This window comes from Thermobia domestica, chromosome 2, assembly GCF_964235325.1.
Source record: "Thermobia domestica chromosome 2, izTheDome1.hap1.1, whole genome shotgun sequence".
Lineage (NCBI taxonomy): Eukaryota > Metazoa > Arthropoda > Insecta > Zygentoma > Lepismatidae > Thermobia > Thermobia domestica.
In genome coordinates this window covers 26,953,009-26,977,444 of record NC_137455.1, presented here as the reverse complement: position 1 = coordinate 26,977,444, position 24,436 = coordinate 26,953,009, and the positions used below count along the sequence as shown (strand labels likewise).

General features: G+C 36.3%; 2 protein-coding genes across 2 annotated transcripts in view; one reads left to right on the top strand and one right to left on the bottom strand.

Annotated features, from left to right (window-relative positions):
- The window catches only part of LOC145671296 (dipeptidase 1-like), a 408,614-nt gene that overhangs the window by 362,110 nt on the left and 22,068 nt on the right, over window positions 1-24,436 (top strand). The window lies entirely within an intron of this gene.
- On the bottom strand, window positions 13,465-23,128 carry LOC145679664 (uncharacterized). Its single transcript, XM_081750241.1, has 4 exons — window positions 22,887-23,128; window positions 18,875-19,005; window positions 15,310-15,477; window positions 13,465-13,950 (listed from the first exon to the last, which is right to left on the bottom strand). The coding sequence occupies exons 1-4, from the start codon at window positions 23,032-23,034 to the stop codon at window positions 13,675-13,677; spliced, it is 723 nt and encodes a 240-aa protein (XP_081606367.1). The 5' UTR covers window positions 23,035-23,128; the 3' UTR covers window positions 13,465-13,674.

Sequence of the window (24,436 nt, the reverse complement as noted above, 5' to 3'; positions counted from 1 at the left end):
GTATTCCGGTTTCAAATATAAATATGTGTGTATTTCATCTCGGTCCTGCAACCGGGTGAACTTAGATTCGACAATCGAATTCTCATCCGGGTCAAATCAGATTATTTTTTAGTAAGGCAAGCATTTGATCTTTAGTGTAGAATGAAGGAGACTAATAGACTTGTCAATATCCGTCTTAATTTTCTTTCTTCTTCTTCACTGTCAGGATTTCGTGAAATTACTTTCGGTGAATTTTTGATATTCAAGTTTATCACAATTTGGGTGGGATGTGGGTTTGGATAAGAATCCAGATCTGAGATCCGGATTTCGGATGCAGATCGGAATTTCGAACCCAGATTCGGATCCAGATCCGAGATTTGAGATCCGGATCCAGATTCGAAACCCAGATCCGAGATCCGGATCCGGCCATCCCTACTTTATACCACTCAATGCGTATATATTGTGGTATGACAGGACTATGTATATTTTTTCAAATTTGCGTCTAGCAAGAGGTGGGACTTATTCTTTCGACGCGAGAGACTGTGGTATTGTCAGAAAGTAACCGTGTATTGTACAGTTTGTTAGCATGCTCTCGAGAAGAGTCGGATCTCGTTGTAAATAACTGCTATCCAATACGAGTTCTTTTAAATAAGAGACAGATGGGAGTAAGTTACCTATATTTAACGGGGCAAGTATACTGACACTTTGATACCAGAATAAGGCCCACTCTTTAGTGAAGGAAGGAGATTCCTGATACAGTTTACAATACAATTTCGTGAAATACAGAAAATGACATTTTAAATTGATATTTATCAAATTAAGACCTCCACTCTCTTTCCTTTTACACAGTATTGAATAAGGCACACGAAAGAGTTGCCCTTGCCAAATATACCAAAGACTCGATTGAATTTGACGGAGACTATCGTTCGGGGCAGGAAAAATTTGGGCAACATGGCATAGTTTTGCATAAGTATAACTACGATAAATCCAGATTCGTTGTTCCAAATTAAATGGTGGAAAAGGAATATCCTGACAAACTAACTTTATATTATTGACCACTCTCTTCGAATCAGAAATAATCATTGAGGAAACATTTGTCTGGTAGAATATACCTAAGATAAAGACTTGCGATACAACAGATATAGTTGTCTGCAGATAAGTCGGAGTTGTAATATCAAACTGTAAAAATTTACATTTATGCATATTTAGACTAGCTCCAGAAAATGTTTCAAACTGAGCCGTAATATGCATAACTTGTTGATAATCCTCTTTTGAACGTTTAATGACACTAATATCATCGGCATAAGATCACAATGTAAGTTTAGTGCCGTTTATTGGAATTCCAGTAAGGTGGAATTCAAGTATTGGAATTCCGTAATAAGAGGCAGGATAACAACACCGACGACAAGTGGTCTCCTTGGCGTATGGACTTATGAACTGGAAATGCCGGTATCAAGAAACCATATACTTGGAGTCCGAAAGTTGCATGTAAAAACAGGGTTTGGACTTGTTGAATGAATTTATGAGGTAACCCTATATGTTGCATAACATGAAATAAATAGGAATGTCTCACTTTATCAAAAGCTTGATGACTCAGCTCTAAACTCAATAAACTACCTGTAGTACCAGTGGTATCAAACCAAGCAACTGTGTCATGGAAATCCATTAGGACATCTAAAATTTTGTTACCAATAGATCTTACCTAAATTCACTTTGGGCATCATGCAATAGATCAGGCATGAAAGGTTACAATCTGTGAGCAAGACATTTCGCAATAATTTTGTAATCACAATTAACTAAAGTAGAAGGGTGGCAATCGCTCAAGACCTGAGGTTTATCTTGTTTGGGTATTAAAACAATGACCCCTGTAGCAAACGTGGTAGACAATTGGCCCATCTCTAGAATATAAGGAGCGACTTCAAGAAAGTCCGAAGCAATAATATCCTAATAACATTGATACAAATTATACGGAATTCCATCAACTCCTGGACTACTCAACGTACTAGAAGATTTAACTACTTGGTGGATTTCGTTCATTGTATATGGTTGGTTCAAGAGGTGTGTTTCAGAGCTAGGAAAATTCACTGCGGCAGAGAAAATGCCGGATCAGATTGAGTAGGATCAGGTATGTCATTTTTTCTTTTTTTCTTTTTTTTTTTTTTTTTTTGGTATTCGGAGGGAATATAAGCCGCTATACCAGGTTGGTTCTGAAGGACATTCACATCCACTGTATGAAGAGAAGGAATAATGACACGTTCTCGTCGGTGAGTTTTTTTTTTTTTTTTTTTTGTATCATGGTACACAGATAACGTTTCGTGTGGAATCATCAGAAGATCACGTCTTCTTGCCGTAAAGCCTTCTAAGTTCTTGCGTTACAAATTTAAAATCTTTGCTTTAAAAAACTGCAATCTTTGATATTGATCTGGAAGTTCATTCCTATTACGAAGTTCTTGGATACATTTGTGATAAAATTGCAAAGTATGTTTAGTCTGTATAATGGCGATCTTTTGCGATGCGCATAAAGAGGGTTTTGATATTTGGTTTAACCATTTTCTCCCACCAATGGAACATAGAGTTGAAGTGGAGCTTACGTTCCCACTATTTAATCCAATAGTTCCGAAAATTTTCTTTAACTTTAGGCGAAACTAACGAAGAGGAGCTTAATAAGATTTACCCATTAACCTTCGTGGTACATCATAAGGTATCCATATTTGTACTGCAAAATGGTCCGAGAAGGAATTACCACGCACCTCATACATCACTTGTAGTGTACACAGCCTATCACTAAAATAAAATCTATCTATTCTACTCTTAATATTGCTACGGACATAGTGTACAAATGATCTATCTTTTTAAAAATAGCAACATCCTGTAACCTAAGTCCATCGACTAAATATCGCAGTTCAGGACTCTAACTAGTGTCCCTTGTGGCATCTTTTCCAGGTTGAATAATACAATTGTAGTCTCCCCCAAAAAAACACATGATCATATGTCAGATTAAAAATATATAGGCCTACTAACGTTTCATTAAAAATATCTTTCGTTCGTTTATTTTAGTATGCCCACTAAGAGAATATATATAAAGAAAGAATATTTTGTTCTAAAGAAAAGAAATAGCACGGCCATCCGGTGTCATGCACAACTGGGAAATCTCAAATTCGTGTTTGATCAAAATTGCGGTACCTCTCCTGTTCACTCTCAAATTAACATAATATAAGATATAACCAGGGAGATAAGCGAAATTATCTTCAACTACCTCTTGCAAAAATAATTCCGGGATCGTGGTCAAATACGTTTTCGGAAATCATGCAATTAACATTAACAGTAAATCAACTCAATAATGACATAAGTAAACACAGTAAACTTAGTGAACAGAGTAAACACAAGGCAACCTTAACACTCATTTCGTTTTAATTGTAAGCAACTAAAGGAAAATGATGTAGTCAGGTATTATCAGACTTCATCTCAGAACAGTTCATATTGCTTGCCTGAGTACCACCCGTATATAATTTATTTTGTGAGGCAGTACTATTATTTTGCAGATGAAGCGCAATTTGTTGACGTGTCCGTCTTTTTGGCGATGCATTATCATGTCTTTTAGTCTCTACTTTAGAACGTTTGATTTTACGTTGGCTAGATCCTAGTAACGGAAAATCATCATTACCACCGATGCCATCGTCCTTGAGAAGGTCAGAGTTATTATCGTTTGTATCAGTTTGATGCACACAAGAAGCCTCTGTTTGCTTTCTATCGACACTCACTGTTGTTGTTGTTGCTGTGAATTGACCTTCAGTTACCTCGGGCTCAGCAAGTTTCACTGAAGAAACACCATCAACTTCCTTTGGTGTTACGTCAGCTGTTTCTGCCTGTGTTTGGTTCTCAATACCTTCGCTTGGAGCTGAGTTGTTGGCGAACATCATTAGAACTTCTTCTTTCGTTACATCTAATTCACTGTCCGTAGTACTATATTGGATGGCAGAGGGAGAGGTACAGGCACTTGACGGGGAAAAGTAGGGGGTATATGCAACACTGTAGGGCGAATATTTAAAGGACAATTAGAGCATTCATGTACTTGTGAATGACATCGTTGCCAAGTTTTAGGCTGTCCATAAATAATGTCCTTGATATTTTGCAAACATCACAAATGAAGGAATGTTTCGTTTGAGCTGGACACGCACAAGAGAAATGCCATTATTTACAGTATATCGATATTGTCTAGATCATGCATCAGGTGTAACACTTAATGTTTCATTGAAACCATTAACGAGAGCAATCTTCATGCAATATTGATCTCGTATCCAGAATGAAACCTAGCTTTAATGGTTTGCAGTGGCGTATTTAGGGGGGGTCAAGCCCGCCTGGAAACAAATTTGTTATATGCTCAATTTTATTAAAATTTGTCGTCACCCAAAAAGAAAAATGTAAGTGCTTATTCACTTGTTGTGTATAGCCCTCCCTGAAACAAAATCTTAAATACGCTACTGATAGTTTGTGTTCAAATTAGTAAAGTCAAGTGGTAAAAGTTAAGAAAGAAGCAAAGTCAGTCGCCTCTATAACGCCCAGCGCACCTAACTTAAGTTAGATCTAGGCTAGCTTCAGTGATACAGTGGATTATCGAAATGCAACAAATAGTATCAAGACATTATGGGCCCTAAGGTCCTTATTTTGGATCATTTGTAGTGTTTGTAGCGTCGCAATGCAACGCAACACACGTACGTAACAAGTACTTATAACTGCTAAACTGATTACTGCAACCTACAAAGCAACTTTTGCACTGTCTTCGCACAAACCACTACGGATGAGACATTCTCTAACATATCACCATAATAGACCAAAAGATGACACTTTATATCTCTTCAAAACAAGTTGGAATAGACATGAACATATATTCAGATAAGATGTATTTGTTTCCCCTTTATACAACATTTGTCATTCCTAGTGCATTCTGTTTCCAATTTCTGAAATGAAACATCACACGAAATAAGGAAATATGAACAACGAAATAATTACCTATAGGTAAGTTAATTAAGTAGAATTACAAATTTTGTACTAAAAGCAATTAGCAACAATAGTGTCCTCTCCTTCTTATAATCATTCATTTATCTCAATGAAATACAAGAACGTAATTCACCTGTGTATACTGAGACTACCGGAATTAAATTTATTGAATATAACAAAGAGTTATATCTTGATCTTACCATGCATCTTCAGTTTCTCTCATCCGTTAATGGAATTTCTTTTATTTACTATACATGCGTAAGAAAGATACAGTAGATCAAATTTATTTTCTTCACTTTTAAGAGAATTATAAGCCCAAAGGAGAAGAAGATAACAAAAACAACAATAATAAAAAGAACAGTGTGATAATCATATATTTCACGCTCGATTCTAGCCATAGGAACTAAATACACGTTTCTGATTGGTTGCATGCGCTTGTCCAAACCTTCTGTTGAATGTATTATAGTAATTGAAGAAAATGATCACTTTGTGTGTTCATAAAAATAAAAAGAATTACGTTTGGGTTACATTTCGTAAGAACGAGAGACATATCTTTTTTTTTCACAAGCTACTCTTAAAAAATATGCATTCTGTTCATTACGAAGCGGGTGAAGTTCGAATTTCGATCACCCGAGTGTGACGCAATGTCACGTGGTATTATCATGAGAGTGAAGGTGGAACACAACGAGCTCTGCAGGGTTTCTAACTCCGTTCGCTCGCTGACGCTCGCTCCGTTATGTTTCATAACGTCAGTAAATCACTTTTAATGCATTATATATTACATACAGGAGCAAATGAATATTATTTTATCTTATTTTAATGATATAAATGTTATGGAAGTATTTAAAAAATAAAAAAAAACATTCTTTGGGTCGGGTTTGAACCCACGCCAGAAGCGATTTTCATTACTAGCCCATTCTCTAGCATGCACGGCCACAAGGACCAACAGCAGCAGGCGTTTGATTTATACTATACGTATGCTACACGGCGAGAAGCAAATAACTTCAGCCAATAAGAAATGCGTATTTAGGTCCTATGGCTAGCATGATTAAAATATATGATTGTGATAAGGTATCATTGTAGAAATACACTGGCATCTATTCATTAGTTTTATGATAAGGGCAGCAGTGTCATTTCACATTTTCTCTCGTTGAAGAAGTGTGAAAGCAAGCACCAATATAAATCTCCTTCATTGATTATAGTTTAGCGTAGCGTTCAGCAGCGAGACTGTTTAAGAACTGGACCTACAGCTTAACATGAGATCCGAACCACATGAGCTTCCAGCGGGAATTGTGCCCGCATCTCCAACGCCAAACACGCGTATGCTAATCATATGGCTGCGAGGGAATTACGATTTAAGAATAATTTTTCGTTTTCCATTAATACCGCATTCTGTCAAACTATTCACTAAAATTGTATATTTCAAATTTCAAACTGCAATTTTCTCCAAATGAAGTTCCTATATGAGACTGAACATAAATTTTCCTCCGAAGGACTACTGCAATCCTTTTTAAATTATCGAATGTGCTAGAATGAGAAGAGTTGATGTGATTAGGTTGTATGGTATTAACGCATATTGATTTCCTACTCTTTTCAAAGCCTTTGACACCATAAAGGAAAGCGTAGTTTTAACCCGTAATGGGACGGAAATGAAAGTTCTGGTATTGGTGGTTTTGGTTTGAAATAAACAAAAAGAAACGTTTAGTTTGCAAGTATTGCAACAAAAAATGTAAACATACTAACATTAAGTTCTTCGAGTGAAATATTCATACTAATTTATTTCAAAAGGAAATTCTACAAATGTGAAGTGTCAATATGCTTAAACGCTGCTAGTAGTCCGTAGACATGCTGTTTCTCTGAAAGAAGCCACGTACAATGCTTGGATAAGCTGAGAACTGCTGTTTAGGGTGTCAGCGATTATAGGATTTTCGCTTAACTTCTTCAAAGGTGTCAGCATGCCTTCGGTCCACTTCAGAGTTTTACCAATAATGGTGGCAAACACTACTTCAAAGCACATTGACATTTCAGTTTTATAGGATTTCCTCGATACCATATGAGCAGCTCGGAGGAACACATTGTTACGCACATTGCCTAACTTTCCAGTCAACTGGAAAACAAGGTTCAACATTCATACGCAATTCCATGCGATGGCACATACGAAACAAGCAACCGGAGACCCGAGTTCCCCACCATCTGCAGATACATTTCCAAAATGAAACTACCTACTAGCTGTTCTGCTGTTTGATCCTAATCCAGGGACGCACCAAAGAAGACATCCACTGGGTCTGGAGCCTTCCAAAAGTTCCTTACTCAAGATACGTTTGTACATTTTCCTAATAAAACTATATTTGTTTAACAGGGAAATGATTGATGTAGCACGAAAACCTGATATTACACTTTATTTGTACTTTTTCTCTTATATAAAAAAATTCTAGTTCTATTACTTTTTTCTGAAAATAAAAATGGAAATATTTTACAATTACTTATCGTCTTTTCGGGTGCAGAATAATATCCGTTCAATACTACGTAGACCTAGTGGTTTGTGGTATTGGATCCCCCAAAAAGCTTAGATCACCCCCAACGAAAATTTCTTGGTGCGCGCCTATTCCATCCGTATCCACTCGATTTACCGATACTTAGTCAATTTCATCGGATATGGCGCTCACTATTATGCGTCTTTTTCTCAACGAGTCGCTCATATATTGAAATAAATCTGTATGTATGTTTCACTCTAAAAGCTCTAATTTAATTTTAATTACAAAACGTGTGGAAATGATAGAAAGAATGTGGAAAAAATGTATTTTTTAATGTATAAATATGAGGCCATTTCTTTAAACCAGATGATGTACTTTCGAGGAAGACTAATAATGACAATTCATTACAACGATAAATTTACGTTGTTTCATTCAACCAAAACTCCATGGGACCTTTGCAGAGTCATTTGTAGCGACGCTTTCCAAGTTTGACTAATGCGTTGAGTGTGACTCCTGTATTTCGATACACGTTAGTGAAATTGGCGACAGTTTATATCGAAAAGAGTCCAACAGACCTTGTCTGCAGGTCAGTGGCCCTGCGTAGCGTAGTCGCTAACGCTCTCGCCTTCGGTGCGAGCGGTCCCGGGTTCGATTCCCGGTGGGGCACTCGGTCGAAAAAGTGTAAAACGCATTTTTCACGCCAGCTATCCTGAATGAGGTTGTATTGGGCTTTCCTCAATACAAGGCAAATGCTCGGATAGTACCTAACTTATAGGTCACTTTCCCAATCCTTTCTTCCTTCCTTTTCCCTGGATAGTGTGCTCGCCAAGGAACGTCATCGCTCATACGTCTCGGGCTAAATGGACATAGATGTCCCAAAACCTCAGAAATCTATATCCTAAAATCCTTTACCGCAGGATTGTCTAAACACATTACAAGGAATCAAAGTAAGAGTGAGTTACTCTCCTTTACTTTTATTTATCCTATAATCGAGTGATGTTCATATTGTATATATAGGACAAATAGAAATGTCCTGGTTTCCTACAGCAAATTTTATCACAAAATCTTTGGAATTTAATAGAAACTTTAAGCTGAATGCTTGATACGTTGGATAGTGTACGACTTTTCGCTTTATATGTGTTCATATATCGACACGAAATAAAAAGACACACTAGCACACGGAAATGTATTCAAAAATTACTTATTCCGCGTGTAGAGGCCATGAAACTTGTAAATCCGTAGAAATTCTGTATTCGATTCTTATTCACGATCAGCAAACTTTCTTTTCTTCTTTTGAGCTTCATTTTGGCTAAGTAGTTAGCGTATGCGTCTTTGACGTGAGAGACAAAGCTTCGATTCACGCAGGAGCTCATTTGGTTAGGATCCCACGCTAAGGTTTAGCGAACGTGCCATATAGCTTCGCTGCTGAACGTTACACTATATTCAAATGCGATGGGTTATTTGTCTTGCCTCAAAACTAAAACAGCAAAAATGTCAGACAATTGTATTTCTTCCATAGGTTTCGTGCTTCCAATAGACCGCAATTAGAAGTAAGAAAACTAATTTATTTAACCCACAAATAATTTTACGAGTTGTATATTTCAGAGATGGGATACTCTTCATTATCACTAGGTTCAGATTTTGTAATATTGGAAGATATTAAGGTTACTGCAAATTATCTCGCCGTACAGACAGACTTTTAAAAAACTACGGTCTACTTGGGAAGTACGAATATTCTAACCACACTATCTGGTATAATGTCGGCAGCCATCACAGTTACCATGTAACTTCACATCTCAATTCATAGCACTAATAAAACACGATTTATCTCACTTGACGCCTGGTACTGTTAGTTCTTCGTGTTGTTCAAAGTGACTGCAGTAATGAGGGAAATGGAGAAGCAGTGGCGAATCTAGGCAGGGGCCGGGGGGTTCTAGCCCCCCAGTTTTTTCATTGAAAAAAATTTAAGCTACTATATAGGCCTATATATTTTTTGAAAGTTTATAGTAAACTCATCATATACCTATCATAGTCTGGGGTCTGACTGCCCCCCCCCCCAGTTTTTACCCTCTAGATCCGCCTCTTTAGACGTGCAGGTGAGCCTAAAATTTCAGCGTATGTTAGTACCCACCATGCAAGACTCACTCATGGATTCTTGCATGAAGGGTAAAAACATTCGCTTTCCTCTCGCTATTCCACTTAGTGGATATATGACTTGTGCGCCGTGCATTATTTGACAACAATAATCTTGCCTTTTGACACTGGTTGGGCACTGCAGGAAATATGTTCCTACTCTCCAGCCAGTAAACTAGAGTACTCATTTCTTCAAGGAAACTCAACATGTTCTATTTGGTATATGCCTTCCATCACAGCCCCGTAGGCCTCCGGATTATGACCCAATCATGAACATGTAGAACATAATGGGGTGGCGTCTGAACACCACCTGGATCTAGTAACAATTTTCATCCAGATTCGCCTATTTTTCAATGAAAACGTCATGTGATGTCCAAACAGGCATTTACCATAAATAAGACAGTTGCTTCTGTGGTTGCACGATTTACTTATACGTACTAAAAGTACATGTAACTACTATTTTGAATATCCTGTATAACATATTCGGTATGTCCTACGGGCTTCATGTTCCGATCACAAATAATTACCATTCTCTTTTCCTTGTTGTCTACGTACCAAATGCGTTCTAGATAAGTTCATTAGACTGAGTGTTCTAAAATTCGTTTATGCTAGGATATTTGTAGTGATGTATTTAAAGGAAGAATTACATCGCTGGGGTTTTAGGTTTGGGCAAAGTTAGATTTCAGTCTTCTAAAATACAGCACGCAAACATTCACTAAATTCCTTGGCGTTATCCTGTTTGGTATGGAAACTTCCTTTTATGTTGATACCGATTTGTATATTCCACCAATTTCGTAATGTTGGAGAGATGTTTATACAGTAATAGCACAATGCTAGTTTTATCTAGGTTGAGAAGCGTGAAGGATATAACAGGTCAACCAACAAAGTATTAGCTATGTTCAAAAGTTATTATCAAACGGTTGAGCCATTTTCTCGTAATGATGAGACAACGACAATGCTATATACACTCTAAAAACTGTGACGCTTAAATAAGCGTAAAAAAATCGCGATTTTTTTACATATAAAATGAATGTAATATTGTTACATAGAAATGGAAGGTCTCATGTAACGTATAAATTAAGCACAATGTGACGCTTAAATGAATGTAACAAACTTGATGTATGTTACGTATAAATAGAAGTGCTAACCGTTACACATAAATAGAATACCCACCGTTACGTATAAATAGAAGAGGCCTCATGCTGGTATCTCGGGTACAAAATTTAGGTATATTTATCGACAATTCGTATGGTAATTAACTCACATTATTAACCCTTTTAGGATTTCCTCTTTTTGGGGTAAAATTTAGACTTTCACTCAAACAGCTACTGCTTACTTACTATTTATTGTAAGGTTATGGTTCATAACTCGTTTTTTTTTTTTTTTTTTTTTTTTTAGAAAGCATCCTTTCCAACGGTACCACTCGCTTGCTCGTACACCAGAAACGGGAATATCAGGGAAAACCGGGAGATTTTTCAAAATTTTTACGCCCCTCTGGCCCGGGTCTATAATAGGGATCTGATTTTTTTTTTTCAAATTACGTAGTTAGGTACACAATACGATTGCAAAATTTCAATCTTGTATCTTGAAAACTAAAGGCGGAAATTTTTTTTAAAGTCTGAAGGTGACCTATTTTTTATACATACATATTTTAAAAATTTACTGCGTCATTACTATTTGAAATAGAGCCATGGTTCAAACGTTATTTTTTCAGTATAACGAGCCCTTTCTATCGGTTGTTGTTGTTGATTTTGAGTTTAACGTCCCGTTCAGCAGCGAGGCTATATGAGACGTGAACCTATTCATTAACATGGAATCCGAGCCACTTGAGCTCCCACCGGGAATCGAACGCAGGTCTCCCGCGCCAAAGGCGCGTAAGCTAACCGTTTAGCCACGAATGAGCTCCTCTTCCTAACGGTATCACTCACATGTCCGTATCATACACCTGAACCGGAAAAATCTGGAAAAACCGGATTTTTCTGAAAAATCGTTCCCTCAGAACAGTTGCGTCCGTTAGGCTCGAGCGCGCGTTCACGTAGGAGTCGCAAAAAATTGAGAAATACTCAAAGGTGCACACAATCAATATGCAAAATTTCAATCTGATATCTTGAAAACTAAATAAAGGCATGATTTTTTTTTAATTTCTTAAGAAAAAAAGTCACACTCTTCCGCCCCCACTTGGCACCGCCAAGTTGACCACCCAGTTCTAAAATGCATCTGGGTAAAAGATAATATTATGCAATGGTATCTTAAATCCTAAAAGGGTTAAGTATAATGTAAATAATCCAAATATAATGTCTAATTATCTACTTTCTTTTGTTGAAATGAAGTAGTGCTCAAAAGAGGAACCTAACTAACACTCAAGAAAATTGATTGGTATGCTGTTTGCCCTTTAAAAAAAAAAAAAAAAAAAAAAAGCTTGCGATACCAACTGAAAGTCGGCTAGGTTTTTCTTAGAACTATTCCCTTTCAGAGGAAGCTATGCTAGTACAGAAAATTTAGACTATTTACCACTTTATCTAAGAATGGTATTTCATACAGGCATTGTCACCAGGTATACCTATGAATTTCCTACTAATTTATTATTAGACGTGATAAATAAATCTCGAGAATGTTGTATTATACACTATCGGTGGTAATTGACAAGATAATGCTGAACTTAAACATTTATTTTAAAATGAAAATGTGGAAATCGGGTCCTTACCTTGAGAATATTGTGATGCTCAGAAAACAAAGCTCCGCACACTCCGAAGCCACCTTGTTGAACTCAATTAAACAGTAGGAAAAAATTGTTCAGCACGCTGTAACAAAACAGCTGGATTGCTCATAGAAACCAAGTTTACCATTTGTTGAAAAAAAAAAAACTTGACACTGCTGCTTTTCATCACTGTGGTAACAAAGCAAGATACATCCAGCCCTCGCGGTTCAGGCGGTAACGTTTCGTAGTGCTAAGAGGTAGTGAGGAGGTCAATTTGTTAAATCCCACTGCCAATCATCCTGACTTAAGTTTTCCAGGGTTTCCCACAGTTTAACCAGGCGAATGCGGGAATGGTACCGTAAGAATAACTCTGGCCAATACCATCCTTGGTCTATACTCTATGCTGGCCAGAGTAGAGGTCTGCAAGGGCCGGAAGTTTTAGCCCGAGCCCGGCCCGGCCTGTGAATTTATAATGTGAGGCCCGACCTGAATCCGAAATTTGTTTTAGTATTCAGGCCCGAGCTTGTCATAATCAAATGAGCCCGAAATAAGCCCGATTACAGCAAATTAACAATGAAAGCAAAATTGTATTTTTATTTACAGCAATTAGAAGGTTAATTTTGCCCGTGCAGAACTCTAGGCCAGAGCCACAGCTACTAAAAGATCTTAAAAATAAATTTAATAAACTGCTAAAAAAGCAACGTTTCATCCCACAATATTATAAAATCTTACAAGATCAAATTGAAACTGCCTTGAACATTTTTACACTGATAGACAATGTATAAACAATATATATATATATATATATATATATATATATATATATATATATATATATATATATATATATATATATATATATATATATATATATATATAAGAATCAATATTAATCTTCGAAAATCAGAATAAACGTTTATAGCATTTCCGTCAGTGAGTTGGCCAGAGGATGCCTGTTTACATGAGCGATTGAAATTTACGAAATCGTTATAGTATTGTTTGAAAGTTATCACATAATTTGTTGGTACTAATCTGCTCTTAGATTAGGTTGGATTTATGTAGTTCCCGGATATACTGATAATGGTGTTATTCGCTTTCAGTTGCAAGGGCTAATTTCAAGCAAATTCAATTGATCTTTCTTGTACTTTATGTCTCGTAAGCATTGATTGTTTTCTATTGACCTTTAATTTAAATATCTACCCGTGTACCAAGGAAACTTTTGACGTGACTGTTTTTTTCTTGCTAAATATCGTTTAAAAAGTGAGATCATTTACTGTTACAAACAATGAAAAATATTAATCGGGTAAACATCAAAATAATACACTAGCAATAAGTGAAACACTGTTCAAGTCAATTATATTTCACATTCATACTTTTACACTTTTAGAAACTTCACAGCTTCAGGAGATTCACAGTTTCAAAAAGTCTTTGCGACATCAATTGCTTAGGAAAGTTTTGTCGAGTTACGACGCATTGTAAAAGGCCCAGAATTTGACCGTACGCACCTGGATAGTTCAAGTTCTTTACGTAATAGACTGCAGCCCTTAACTCAGAGCATCCTTGTTCCAAATTAATAATTTCTTCAGGACCACAATATATTTCTTTCTTTGTGCCAAAAAACACTGTTCGTCCTACAATACTCTTCGTCTTCTGATGTATGCCTGCCTCCTGCAAGTAAAACGATAATAATTTAATATATAGTGTATTTGGAAGAACTTTACACAGATAATTTAGTTTTTAGTAAATACTATCTACAATGAAAATTAAAAAAATACGTACTGATATGTGAATCAGTCCTCGAACTGACCTAAAAAGGCTTGTCCACCTTGCTGAGAGTTTGTGCTTTTATTCAACTCAAGATCTTCAAAAAAATAAATAAGTAAAATAAAAATAAAAAATAAAATAAAGAAACAACCGTCCTTTTTGAACTAAGAAACAATGTGATAAGATGCATTTCCAGTCTGCGGCGAAAGTATTTCACCAAGTCGTAAAATTTCTTAACCGGATAACTCTGAAGTAGACTCACATAATATGTCAGAGCGGCAACTTGTATTGAAATTTATACCTTCTCTGGAAGATACTAAAAAACCGTACTGAAATAAGAATATTGTTACCTGAAAAAGAAGTGTGACTGAGCAAACTTTGACCTGCACATGTTATTAGAATCGATATGAGCACTATAGTTTAAAATTATCTAACTGTATACTTTATCAGGCATAAAAGTCACAGTAGGTAAAACACTAGGTTATTTATTATAAAACAGCGTATCCAGGCAGGCTTTTTAATTATCCTTTAATTCTTTTACACTTGGAAGATGATGTCACCTGATGTTCTCAAAATGGAGTCTTGAGTGTAAACTTCTGCCGCAGACTGGCCTTAAAATATATTAATGTTTAGAGTAATATTGGAGTTCAAAGGCAGAGTCAATTAGCCCTAAGAGTTGCCTGAGCCTTTGATACTCTACAGTAATAAAATTGTCTGTACAGACATTAACCTTCGAGCATCTTTTTCAATAACTGCTAGCTATTGAAACAATCCGTATCAATCTGGACCAAAAATCAATCCGTTTAATGTGCACAATTTTACTTTTTAAAAAATCACACTAAAAATGTCATTTTACTAGTAACAAATACACATGTTACAACACAAAAGTACGAGTGTACCCTATGGGTGAGTGGTAATGCTCTCTACCTTCTAATCAAAATGTCCTGGGTTCGATTCCCAATAGATGACACATGTGGTTCGGAGCCAACTTTAAACTAGGTCTCGTTCTTTAGAAACTCCGAAGCTCGTTTAAAACGTTAATAACAACTTATTAATAAGGAGGTATCAACAGATGTGTTAAGGACGTTCGGGACGAGCAGAGACCAAAGTATTTCATTCTCATACTAAAAGAATGATGAGGATTAATATGCACAGAAGTGTCAAAGTACTAAATGAAGTTCAAAACTAATGTTTACTCAAATTGCGTTGGTGATAAATAATTCTCAGTAATAATTCCCTTAACTCTATTATATATACACCTACCTGGGAAATTACTCTAAGCGTAGATCTCTTTGCCTGCAAATGTCTTTCTAGGGCGAAAATATTATTTTCTATGTTGGCTGATAGTGCCACTTTTGACACTGCATCTCCCAGGTTAATTTCAAGAGTGTCTACGTCGTATCCAAAGTAAAGACTTGCCTCTGTTTCCAACTGAAATAAAGGGGAATAAATAAATAAATAAATAAAAGAAAAAAAGAAAAATCCATAAATCTTTTTCCTTCATACTATCTTACGGTAGATTTCACGGTGCGTAGACGGTAATGTTCAAGGCACGTAGATGTATCGAGAAAATTAATCTAATTGTACTCTTGAAAAGTGCAGATAAAATAAAATAGAATAATAGGGGCGTCGTGAGAGGGAAAAGCAGGAGTGAGAGTCGCTACTAAACTCATTTTTCCGAAATTTTTTAAAACTGTTAAATTTTGAATATAACCCAATTAAATATGAATAATATAAATGGATTTTATTTTACTAACTTCGAAATGTTTGTCCTCGGGTTGACTAATTCATATCGGACTTCCGAAGAAATATCAAACAATTTTAATGACCGTGTCAATAGCGACAACTCCCAGTCACGACCCTTCTTTTTAGATTTTAATAGAAATAGAGAAAGAAAGAGTGAGGAAGAGAAAGAAGAAGGTAGGAAGGAAGAGGGAAGGAGAAGGAAAGGAAGAAGATAGGAGATCTGAGGAGAACGAATTACTGGATAATTTTGGGAATATGGTGAAGAATCTCGAATATTTCTAAAAGGTAGTCTGTATTCAGAATGTTATTGCTCAAGTATTGATATTGTAGGGATCCGGAATAGACACTTGTTCACCCATACAACCTCGACCTGGATCCAGGCAACTACGCCAGTGGGAGTTGCCCCGACCCAGCCCGGGTGACATGAAAGTTTAGTTCTATTGTTTATTCATTATTTTAGAACGAAGGTTACCTAATATCCAGTCTCGGAACTCCAAGATTCAGAGATCGATCACACATTTGAATCAGCCAAAAAAAAAAAAAAAAATCGAGTAATGCATACATTTGTCTCAAATGAAAATTTTGATATTTCTGAAAGATCGTCGTTTATTCAGGCATATCCTGTTATTTTGGCTTTTCTCACAGAGCCGATTATAATTTGTTTTAGACTTTATCCTTTATAACCTTAGTCATGTATTGTAAAACCATTACAATAAACCAACGTTAATGTTACGACTTACGGTTAAAAATTATCACTCAGTTACACACACACATACACATGGGACAGCGTATAAACAAGGATAAAATATTCCAAAGGAAACTATCTAACTACATTGTTTTATACAATTTATTACATTTAGAAAAAAATATTAGCCATTAATGACATATTTAACATATATCGAGAGAAAAGTATGGAAAAAAATTGGCAATATACATGCTAGATAGAACAACAACGTCTGAATCACGTATGGAAATATATATATATATATATATAATTATATCCACCTATATTAACAAAGAGATTAGTAGGAAAATATAACAAAGAGACCCTGCTACCAATTAACTCATTGTTCTTTAAGTGACTGTCAAAAATAAGGAACTGTGCAGCTCTCAATGGAAAGGGGACCCTCTTCCTGTAAGGAAAAGAATCCCTAAAAATTTTCTCAACCCATGTTTACTGAGACGATGCTCAATTTAGGAGCAGATGGGAGCCCCTTAGTTTTTGTTTTCACAGATATATTAGACATTACTCTAACTACGAGAAAACCTACCGCAATATTAGTGATTATTTAAAAAATCACACTTACTACATATGCAAACTGAAGCTACACTTGGACAGGTGTATTGAACCCTAAATTGAATTTTTGGAAGGGAAAAAAGGAGACTTAAATGTTGAAATCACTGACACAAAAGAAAACTTGAAAATTTTCCTACACTATTCTGAAATGGTTCGCATACTACGATGAATCCTGTCTATCATTGTTTATATGCTGTAAACATGGCTTCTTATGAACTGAATTATATATTTTACTATTTCTGCCTGTTTTCGCTTATGAAAATAACAGTTTATGGCTCCCTACTACGTCCAGATGATTTAACTATTGTTTAGACTAGTGTTACCACGATTTATTCCGTTTATCTGCAGAAATTTTCCAAATTTAGAGGAGCTGAAGTTACAGTGTTGTCCTTGATTTACGCCACGTCTTGGAATGGAGGTTTTTGCGCCGTAATACTATAGTTCAGGAAATAGTTCCAATCACAGCAGAGATTTTTTGGCGGCGGAGAGTATAAAACGAATAGAAAATGGTAAAAATCTGGATCAAACCGGATTTCAGAGTGGATATGGGCATCTCAAGAAGGACGAGGAGGGTCCAAAATATTCTGCCAAAATTTAGATTGATAGATTTTTCTAAGAATTCCTGCCCAGTAGCGGGCCTAGTTTTTGTACAGCATGAAGATGATGATTTCAATGTTTCAATATTTGAAATACCCATATGCTAAATATTATCGTAAAATAATGTATGAATAAAGATATTATTCCCCAAAATATAGTTACTACGAAATTATCCCGAATTTCCACATTAATTCCAAGTATAATTATAATCAATTGAATATCATGTATACATCGAAACCTATTTCGGAAAAATTAGCAGGGTACAATGGGTGATAAATTTAGTGGGCCCCTCCGAGCGGAAACCACATTACCTAATTCTAATGGTACATTACACTCTTCATGAATTCACGAAAGCTATAAGTACTTTATCCAAGTTACAGCGTAGGCAAATGAGGTAATACTCGTCCTTAGACATTGCAAAACCAAGCTCAAAAATCCTAACTATCAATCTACTTACAGATTTCTGTAATTCATGAATTCATGAGTTCCAAGCTTTCGACTCACCTCTCGAGTCTTGGTCACGGAGGTTAGAAACAAGAAGAAAAAGAATAGGAACATCAAGCAATGAAAAGAAACGAACTTACCAAGGAGAGAGCTGTAGAAAAAAAAAATTGCCAAGTGCGCCAGCGATATACGGATAAGGTGATTCGAACTAAAATATGGCAGGCATGTTATTATTTTTATTGTCATGCTATTCCTGTGAAATTTTTTTAATTATCACCTCCCATTCCTGTCAACTATTCCTTTTCTAAATTTAATTTTTTTTAATGAATAAATAAATTTTCAAGCCTCAGTCTCTCTATTTCATTTCTTTTCGTTTTGACTACATAACTATCTTGGCAATTGCATTTTATTTCTTAAATACACAATTTTTCATTGGGATCCCTGTAATAACACTTAAATTGGGTGATGCTCTTTTCTAAAGTTTTCGGAGGTTTTAAGACTGTACGAAAACCGTAATGTGCATTTTCTATTTAATGCCAGCTGTCAATCTGGGAAAAATAGTCAATTTTTAGTATGTCTGCATAATGAGGAACGAAATTTGAACTTGGATTTACACGAACTGCATTCATACCACAAAACCCTTTCATGCCTCTTTACATGGCGTGACAATTTATCAAAACTGAACGTTTTAAAAGAGCAATGAATACACCGATAACTTTTTCTCGAAAACCTATTACCAATTACCTCATTACTTTTGACGTGTACAGTTTCTTGCTCAGAATGTGCATCTCGGTCTTCTCTGTGGGAAAGACTGCTTTCTGTAGGTACTTCTCCAACTGTTTGTACCACACCTCGTGTCCAGCTTCCAGCTGTATCTGACAAACAAACAAACAAAAAAAAAATCAGTACCTAAATTTTGTACAGCCTTTTCATATTTAAAATTAAGTCTAAGATATAAGTCAGGTTTTGATTTTTTTTTTTTTTTTTTTTTTTTTTTTTGAGGTCCGTATTTCATCAGTCACAACAGCCTAATGCTGAAATGGTATCTTAAATGCAGGCTTTAACTTCTTTTGGAGGCTGATCCTCCCATTTTTACACAGAAGATGGTTGCTTGGGAAGGATTTGGCTACGACACTCACTTGTGAGTAAGCTAGACTCGCAGTGGGTTTGTTATTAATCTCAAGACTTAACCATTACGTGCTGGAATGTTGTGCATGCAACTATAAAAGGACCCAGAAAATTAACCTTGACTCTTTTAAATGAACATTTATAGCATTGTTTAACATGAATAGTTTTGTTTTAAATTTAGTTTACCATCCGCCTATTTGTCACGATGACTGGAGAGCAGGAAAGGCTTCGACAAAAATTAAGACGAACTCGACCACGGCCTTATTAGATGCCATCAGCATTAACCTGGTAGGACTGGGGAAAACTTCTAAAATTGGACTACCGAACAACGTCTGAAATATCGCCATCCATGTTTTTTGAAAGGCCTGACAACTTTTGTGAGAAACTAATTAGTGCTGTTACTCATAAAGCGAACAATAATAGAGCGGATGATCGAGGTGCCTGAGACTTCAGGCTGCCAGTGGGGCATGGATCTTCGTGATTATTAAAACTTAACACCTAATGGCAACGTGCCAGGCCGATTGGTGGAATGAAGAAAGTGGGAGGAAACGGAAGAAACGCAAGAAAACCCACGCACACGGTGTTTATCCATCAGAAGGCCCACATGGCATGAGCCGAGTTTGAACCAAGGATCCCACGCACCAGAGGTGGGTGTTCCAACCAATGCGCCCACGCGGCCCCTTTATCAACATGAGTTAACACAAACTTGGGGTAATACTACTTGACAAAACTGCAGCATACCGAACATGCCTTGTTCACGTTCTTGTTGACAAGTGAGTCCGCGACGTTAAACTTTAGGGGTGAGTGCTAGTCAAGACCAGTTTTTTTTTTTTTTTTTTTTTGTGGGTATAAAATGACATAATATCCATTTCTAATGAGTCACTTTCACATCTATAAAAAATCAGGAAAAATAGAGCATTACACCTGTCAATATTATATGTCTAAATTTCAAAATAATGGCTCTCACCACAATAATTGGTACACTTACTTTAATACAATAAAACTGAGAGGCCATACCTAACAAGGGACCATTCCAATTTTGTAAATTCAATTGTTGAAAATGAGTGTTAGCACTGGATTCAGCACCAAAAGAAACAGAGAAAAAGAGTTTAGTGGCAGACCGTATACAGGGTGGGAAATAAGTGAGGGCAAAATGCGAAGATAGAACGTAGAAAATGCCTAGAAATGTTATGTCAATTTTGAAACGAGTAGAGGGATTAGGAGAGTCTGAAGAAAATTTTTGACCTCTGTAACAGGAGGCGTTCCACGCTTTGGCAATATATCAATACTAAGGTGACATGAATGAAGAACTAGAGATCCTGTAATACGGTCCATAAGCACGTTGTATGCACGAAGGAATAACCTCGCTTGCGCGCATACCCACTATCACTGACGCGCCTGTTCCCTTCGGACGCATTCCTGCGCAGCCCCACCAGTTTCGTCTTACTCTGACTCGGTTAGATAATATTCGTGCTTTCTAGTGGCTACCTATCACCGGTTAGTTTATCTTTCGCACTATAGTTTTTATGGTACACATCCAAAGGCCGTATTTAGACGCAAATCTTAAAAGAATTGTAATTTTTCAACAGTTACTTCTTGTGGTTCCCTTGAATTTTATCTATGTCAAGTGAGATATTTTCATGTGGAATCCTTTTAGGGAACAATACGAAGGAAATTAGTGAAAGAATTATAATTCTTTTAGGCCTACTAATTTCTTCCTTATTGTCTTCTAAATGGTTTGCGCTAGGCGAAATGAAAATATCTCACTTGGCATACTCGTAGAGAAAATTTAAGGGGGTCATCAGAAGTAATGGTTGAAGAATTATGGCCTTATTTTCTTTAATGATTTTCTTATATATAGGCAGTAGCGTACCCAGGAATTTATTTCGGGGGGTCGAAACTAAATATGAAGGTACTTTAAATTAAAATTCCTAAAATTGCCCCTAAAATTAGGCTAAATTTTAAAAAAGTCGAAATTTCGGGGGAGTCCGGACCCCCAGGTCCCCCCCTGATTAAGTCCCTGTATATAGGCCTACGTAGTCCGGATATATGACAAAAACAAAAATGAAAAAAAACACAAATCCTCTGCTTGGTCGCCACTCAATAGCACGAATGCAATCTAACCGAGTCTGAGTAGGGCGAAACTGCAGGCCCGTGCGTAAGCGACAGGGTGGCGACCGAAGGGAGCAAGCGGATCAGCGACGGTCTTTCATATGCATTCACTTATTTCATCTATCGTAAAGCACTTGTAACGATTTTACACTTGAAACCGTATACTAGTAAACCTAAAATACATGTGCATTACTTTGGCAGGGCTCTAGAACTTATTAATCGAGCAGACGGCTCTACCAAATTTTCACACATTTATTGCATTTTCTGATTTCTTGCAGAGCATGCACTAAATGCGGAGCTAATGCATAAACCACGAACCAACTCCTGCTACGTGGCCAGTAAAAGCACGAATGCTATCTAACCGAGTCAGAGCAGGAACGCATCACGGGGCCCGAGCGGAGCGAGGGGGTGCTTTCGTAGGGACCAGGCGCGTCAGCGACGGGGGGCATACGCATAAAGAAGGATAGTGGAAAATACATAAATATCCCCAATAATTTTCACGTTGAAAAACACTTAAATAATCGTAATAATCCTTACTTTCAAAATGGTTTCACTGGTTTTCCGGGTACAAATGGCCCACTGCGAGGAGAAATTAGTCTGTTTTGAATTTTCATTTCTTTTTCACTCTTCGCATAGTTGATTTTACGTTTCAACATAACATGACGCTTCAAAAACTTTATAATATGACGCTCTTTATCACACAATTATTTGTAATAAAATCGTATGTTTACATTATACCCATCGCAAATGTCCATTTCTAACACGAACAGATTATTTCCGCCTTTCCACCAGATTATTTCCACTTAAAATACGTTCACTGCCATTCAAAATGTATTTCAATATATCTAATGACAGAAATTACTTACAGTATATTCACAATCTACTTCTTTTACGAAATGCGTTTGTCATTGTATTTTACCTATAAATTTTGTTTTTGGTAGAGCCGTCTGCTCGAGTGAACTCTTCTAGAACACAGGTTCCCATATCCATTTAGCTGTAATAAAGACACAAAACAACATTGCTTTGCATTTAATTTTATGGCCTGCAGAAATTTGTTTTATATAAATATGTCTTCTATGAATATGTTTCACATAAATATGCAAAGTTTTGAATTTGGCCTGTAAATCTTTCACAATGTGGGTGCCAAGAGTAAACCAGCACCTTATAACTTTCCAACCCGTCTTTCTAGTGGTGCGCCAAAAGTAAACCTGCACGCCTTGTTTAATGTCTTTATTAAAGTTCCATGGGAAGGGGGACCAGTAACCTAGAACCTTGCCCTTAGAGGACAACCAAACCATTTTTGTTTGCTTTGTTCAAGTAGTATCTAAAAACTTATAGTAGAGATTTTTTTTAATAATACAAGAATGTCATCCATCAAAAGAGTGTGTATTCCGAAATAATGTACTGAACGTAATGATTCATCTTCTGGGAAGAATCAAAAGAGCATTCCTACATCCTTTCCATCATTATTTCTAACAACTTAATGTATATCATACCTTATTTCCACATACTGTACCTTGTCCAATCCTTGCGTGTTTTGTTGGAGGCCGGTCACAATATTCACACCACCCTTTAGATTCTTCTCTCGTGTAATAATCGCAGTGCCAAGTTTCTTCATTGCATCTTCCTCTTTTTACACCTCTTGCGTCCACGTCGGAGTCCATGATGCCGACTTGTTTTCACACAACTTTAGATTTCCCTGAACAACATTAAATAATTTCATGAAATAAAAATGGCTCCCGTTCGGGTTTGATCGACTTCTTTCGGATTTTAGCGAACATTTCAACGTAACGACATGTAATTTATAAAATTTTATACGTCACCGTAAATGCAACGGCGTGACACACAAAATATTCTTACATTGTCGTCCCTCTTAAGGCGAGGTTGTTACATTTAAACTTTACTTCTTGGTGTTTAAATGTAACAAAATTACATCCATTTTTTTCCAGCAAACCGTATTTATACATCACATTCCATTTTACATATATTTCTTCTACTGTTACGTGTATTTATAAGTCAAACATGTGAATGAACGTCACAATTTTTCTCTGTGTACTTGTATATGTATCGAGACAACTTATAAATTGCCTTCTTTCCCTCTTAGAAGACAAATTTCCAAAACACTGAGGGTTCTTTTCTAGATATTGTTAATGAGGAAATGTAAGGAATTGCATCTCTATAACTTGAGATACTTTATTTGTGGCGTACATTTTGAAGGATATCTTATTATATGACAAGGATTTTAACCAAAGTAACGTACACAGAGAAAAATCTGTTCTCCGGACAGCGGTATATTGTACAAATATATGGTATCCTCTTGCTTACTATAGAAATAAGTACGGAGCATACGTTATCCGTATGCTACATAGGCACTGCCCTTAGATGTTACATCATGACGTTGCAGGATGTCTGACATCTAACATTTTTCCGTATATCACATGCATATACTTATGTTACCTTCGTCAGCTATAAGTTATATACGTCCATTTGTATGTGAGATCCTGACTGCCTACATTGTTTCATATGGAAAGTACGTATATATGGAACACTTATACAGAAAGTATTATAAAACATGCGTTTTCAGCTACACGTCTACTGTACCTTAAGTCCAAAAACTACAGGAATTACGCATGTAACCTATCTTTTTAAGTACGCCACCTACATTTTTTTTCTCAGTGTAATATACACCCAGAGCAAGTTGAACAATGATAAAAAGTTCATTTCGAATGGTTCAATAGTGGAGATTTGTATAGTGGACAAATATACCTAAATTCATCTTTACATCTGCACAGTACGTTATTTCCATCACAATTTGTTAGATCAGTTTTCTTATTTGGGATTAAAATACAGCTTGTTCCCTGCTTCTGCTAATTTCTATGAAATTTATTTTATTTTAAAGAGATTTCTAAATTCTCGTATTTAGTTCTTTGTTTTGACTTTTCTTTCTTGGTGTTCGATTTTTGTTTCAGCCTTGTCGTTGTAGAAACAAAGGAAAAAAAAAAACAAATTTAGCTCTGACTTTTGGCAGTTTTCCAGAGCGTTCTCCCCTTCTCATGTTCTATTTAT

What these genes read in the sequence shown, in the direction of transcription:
- LOC145679664 (XM_081750241.1), bottom strand. Translation starts at nt 23,034, where the DNA reads ATGGACTCCGACGTGGACGCAAGAGGTGTAAAAAGAGGAAGATGCAAT. An exon ending in TACACGTCAAAAGTAATGAG is followed by an intron (nt 15,478 to 18,874) that starts GTAATTGGTAAT and finishes CCTTTATTTCAG; the next exon opens with TTGGAAACAGAGGCAAGTCT. An exon ending in CGCTTAGAGTAATTTCCCAG is followed by an intron (nt 13,951 to 15,309) that starts GTAGGTGTATAT and finishes TTTTACTTGCAG; the next exon opens with GAGGCAGGCATACATCAGAA.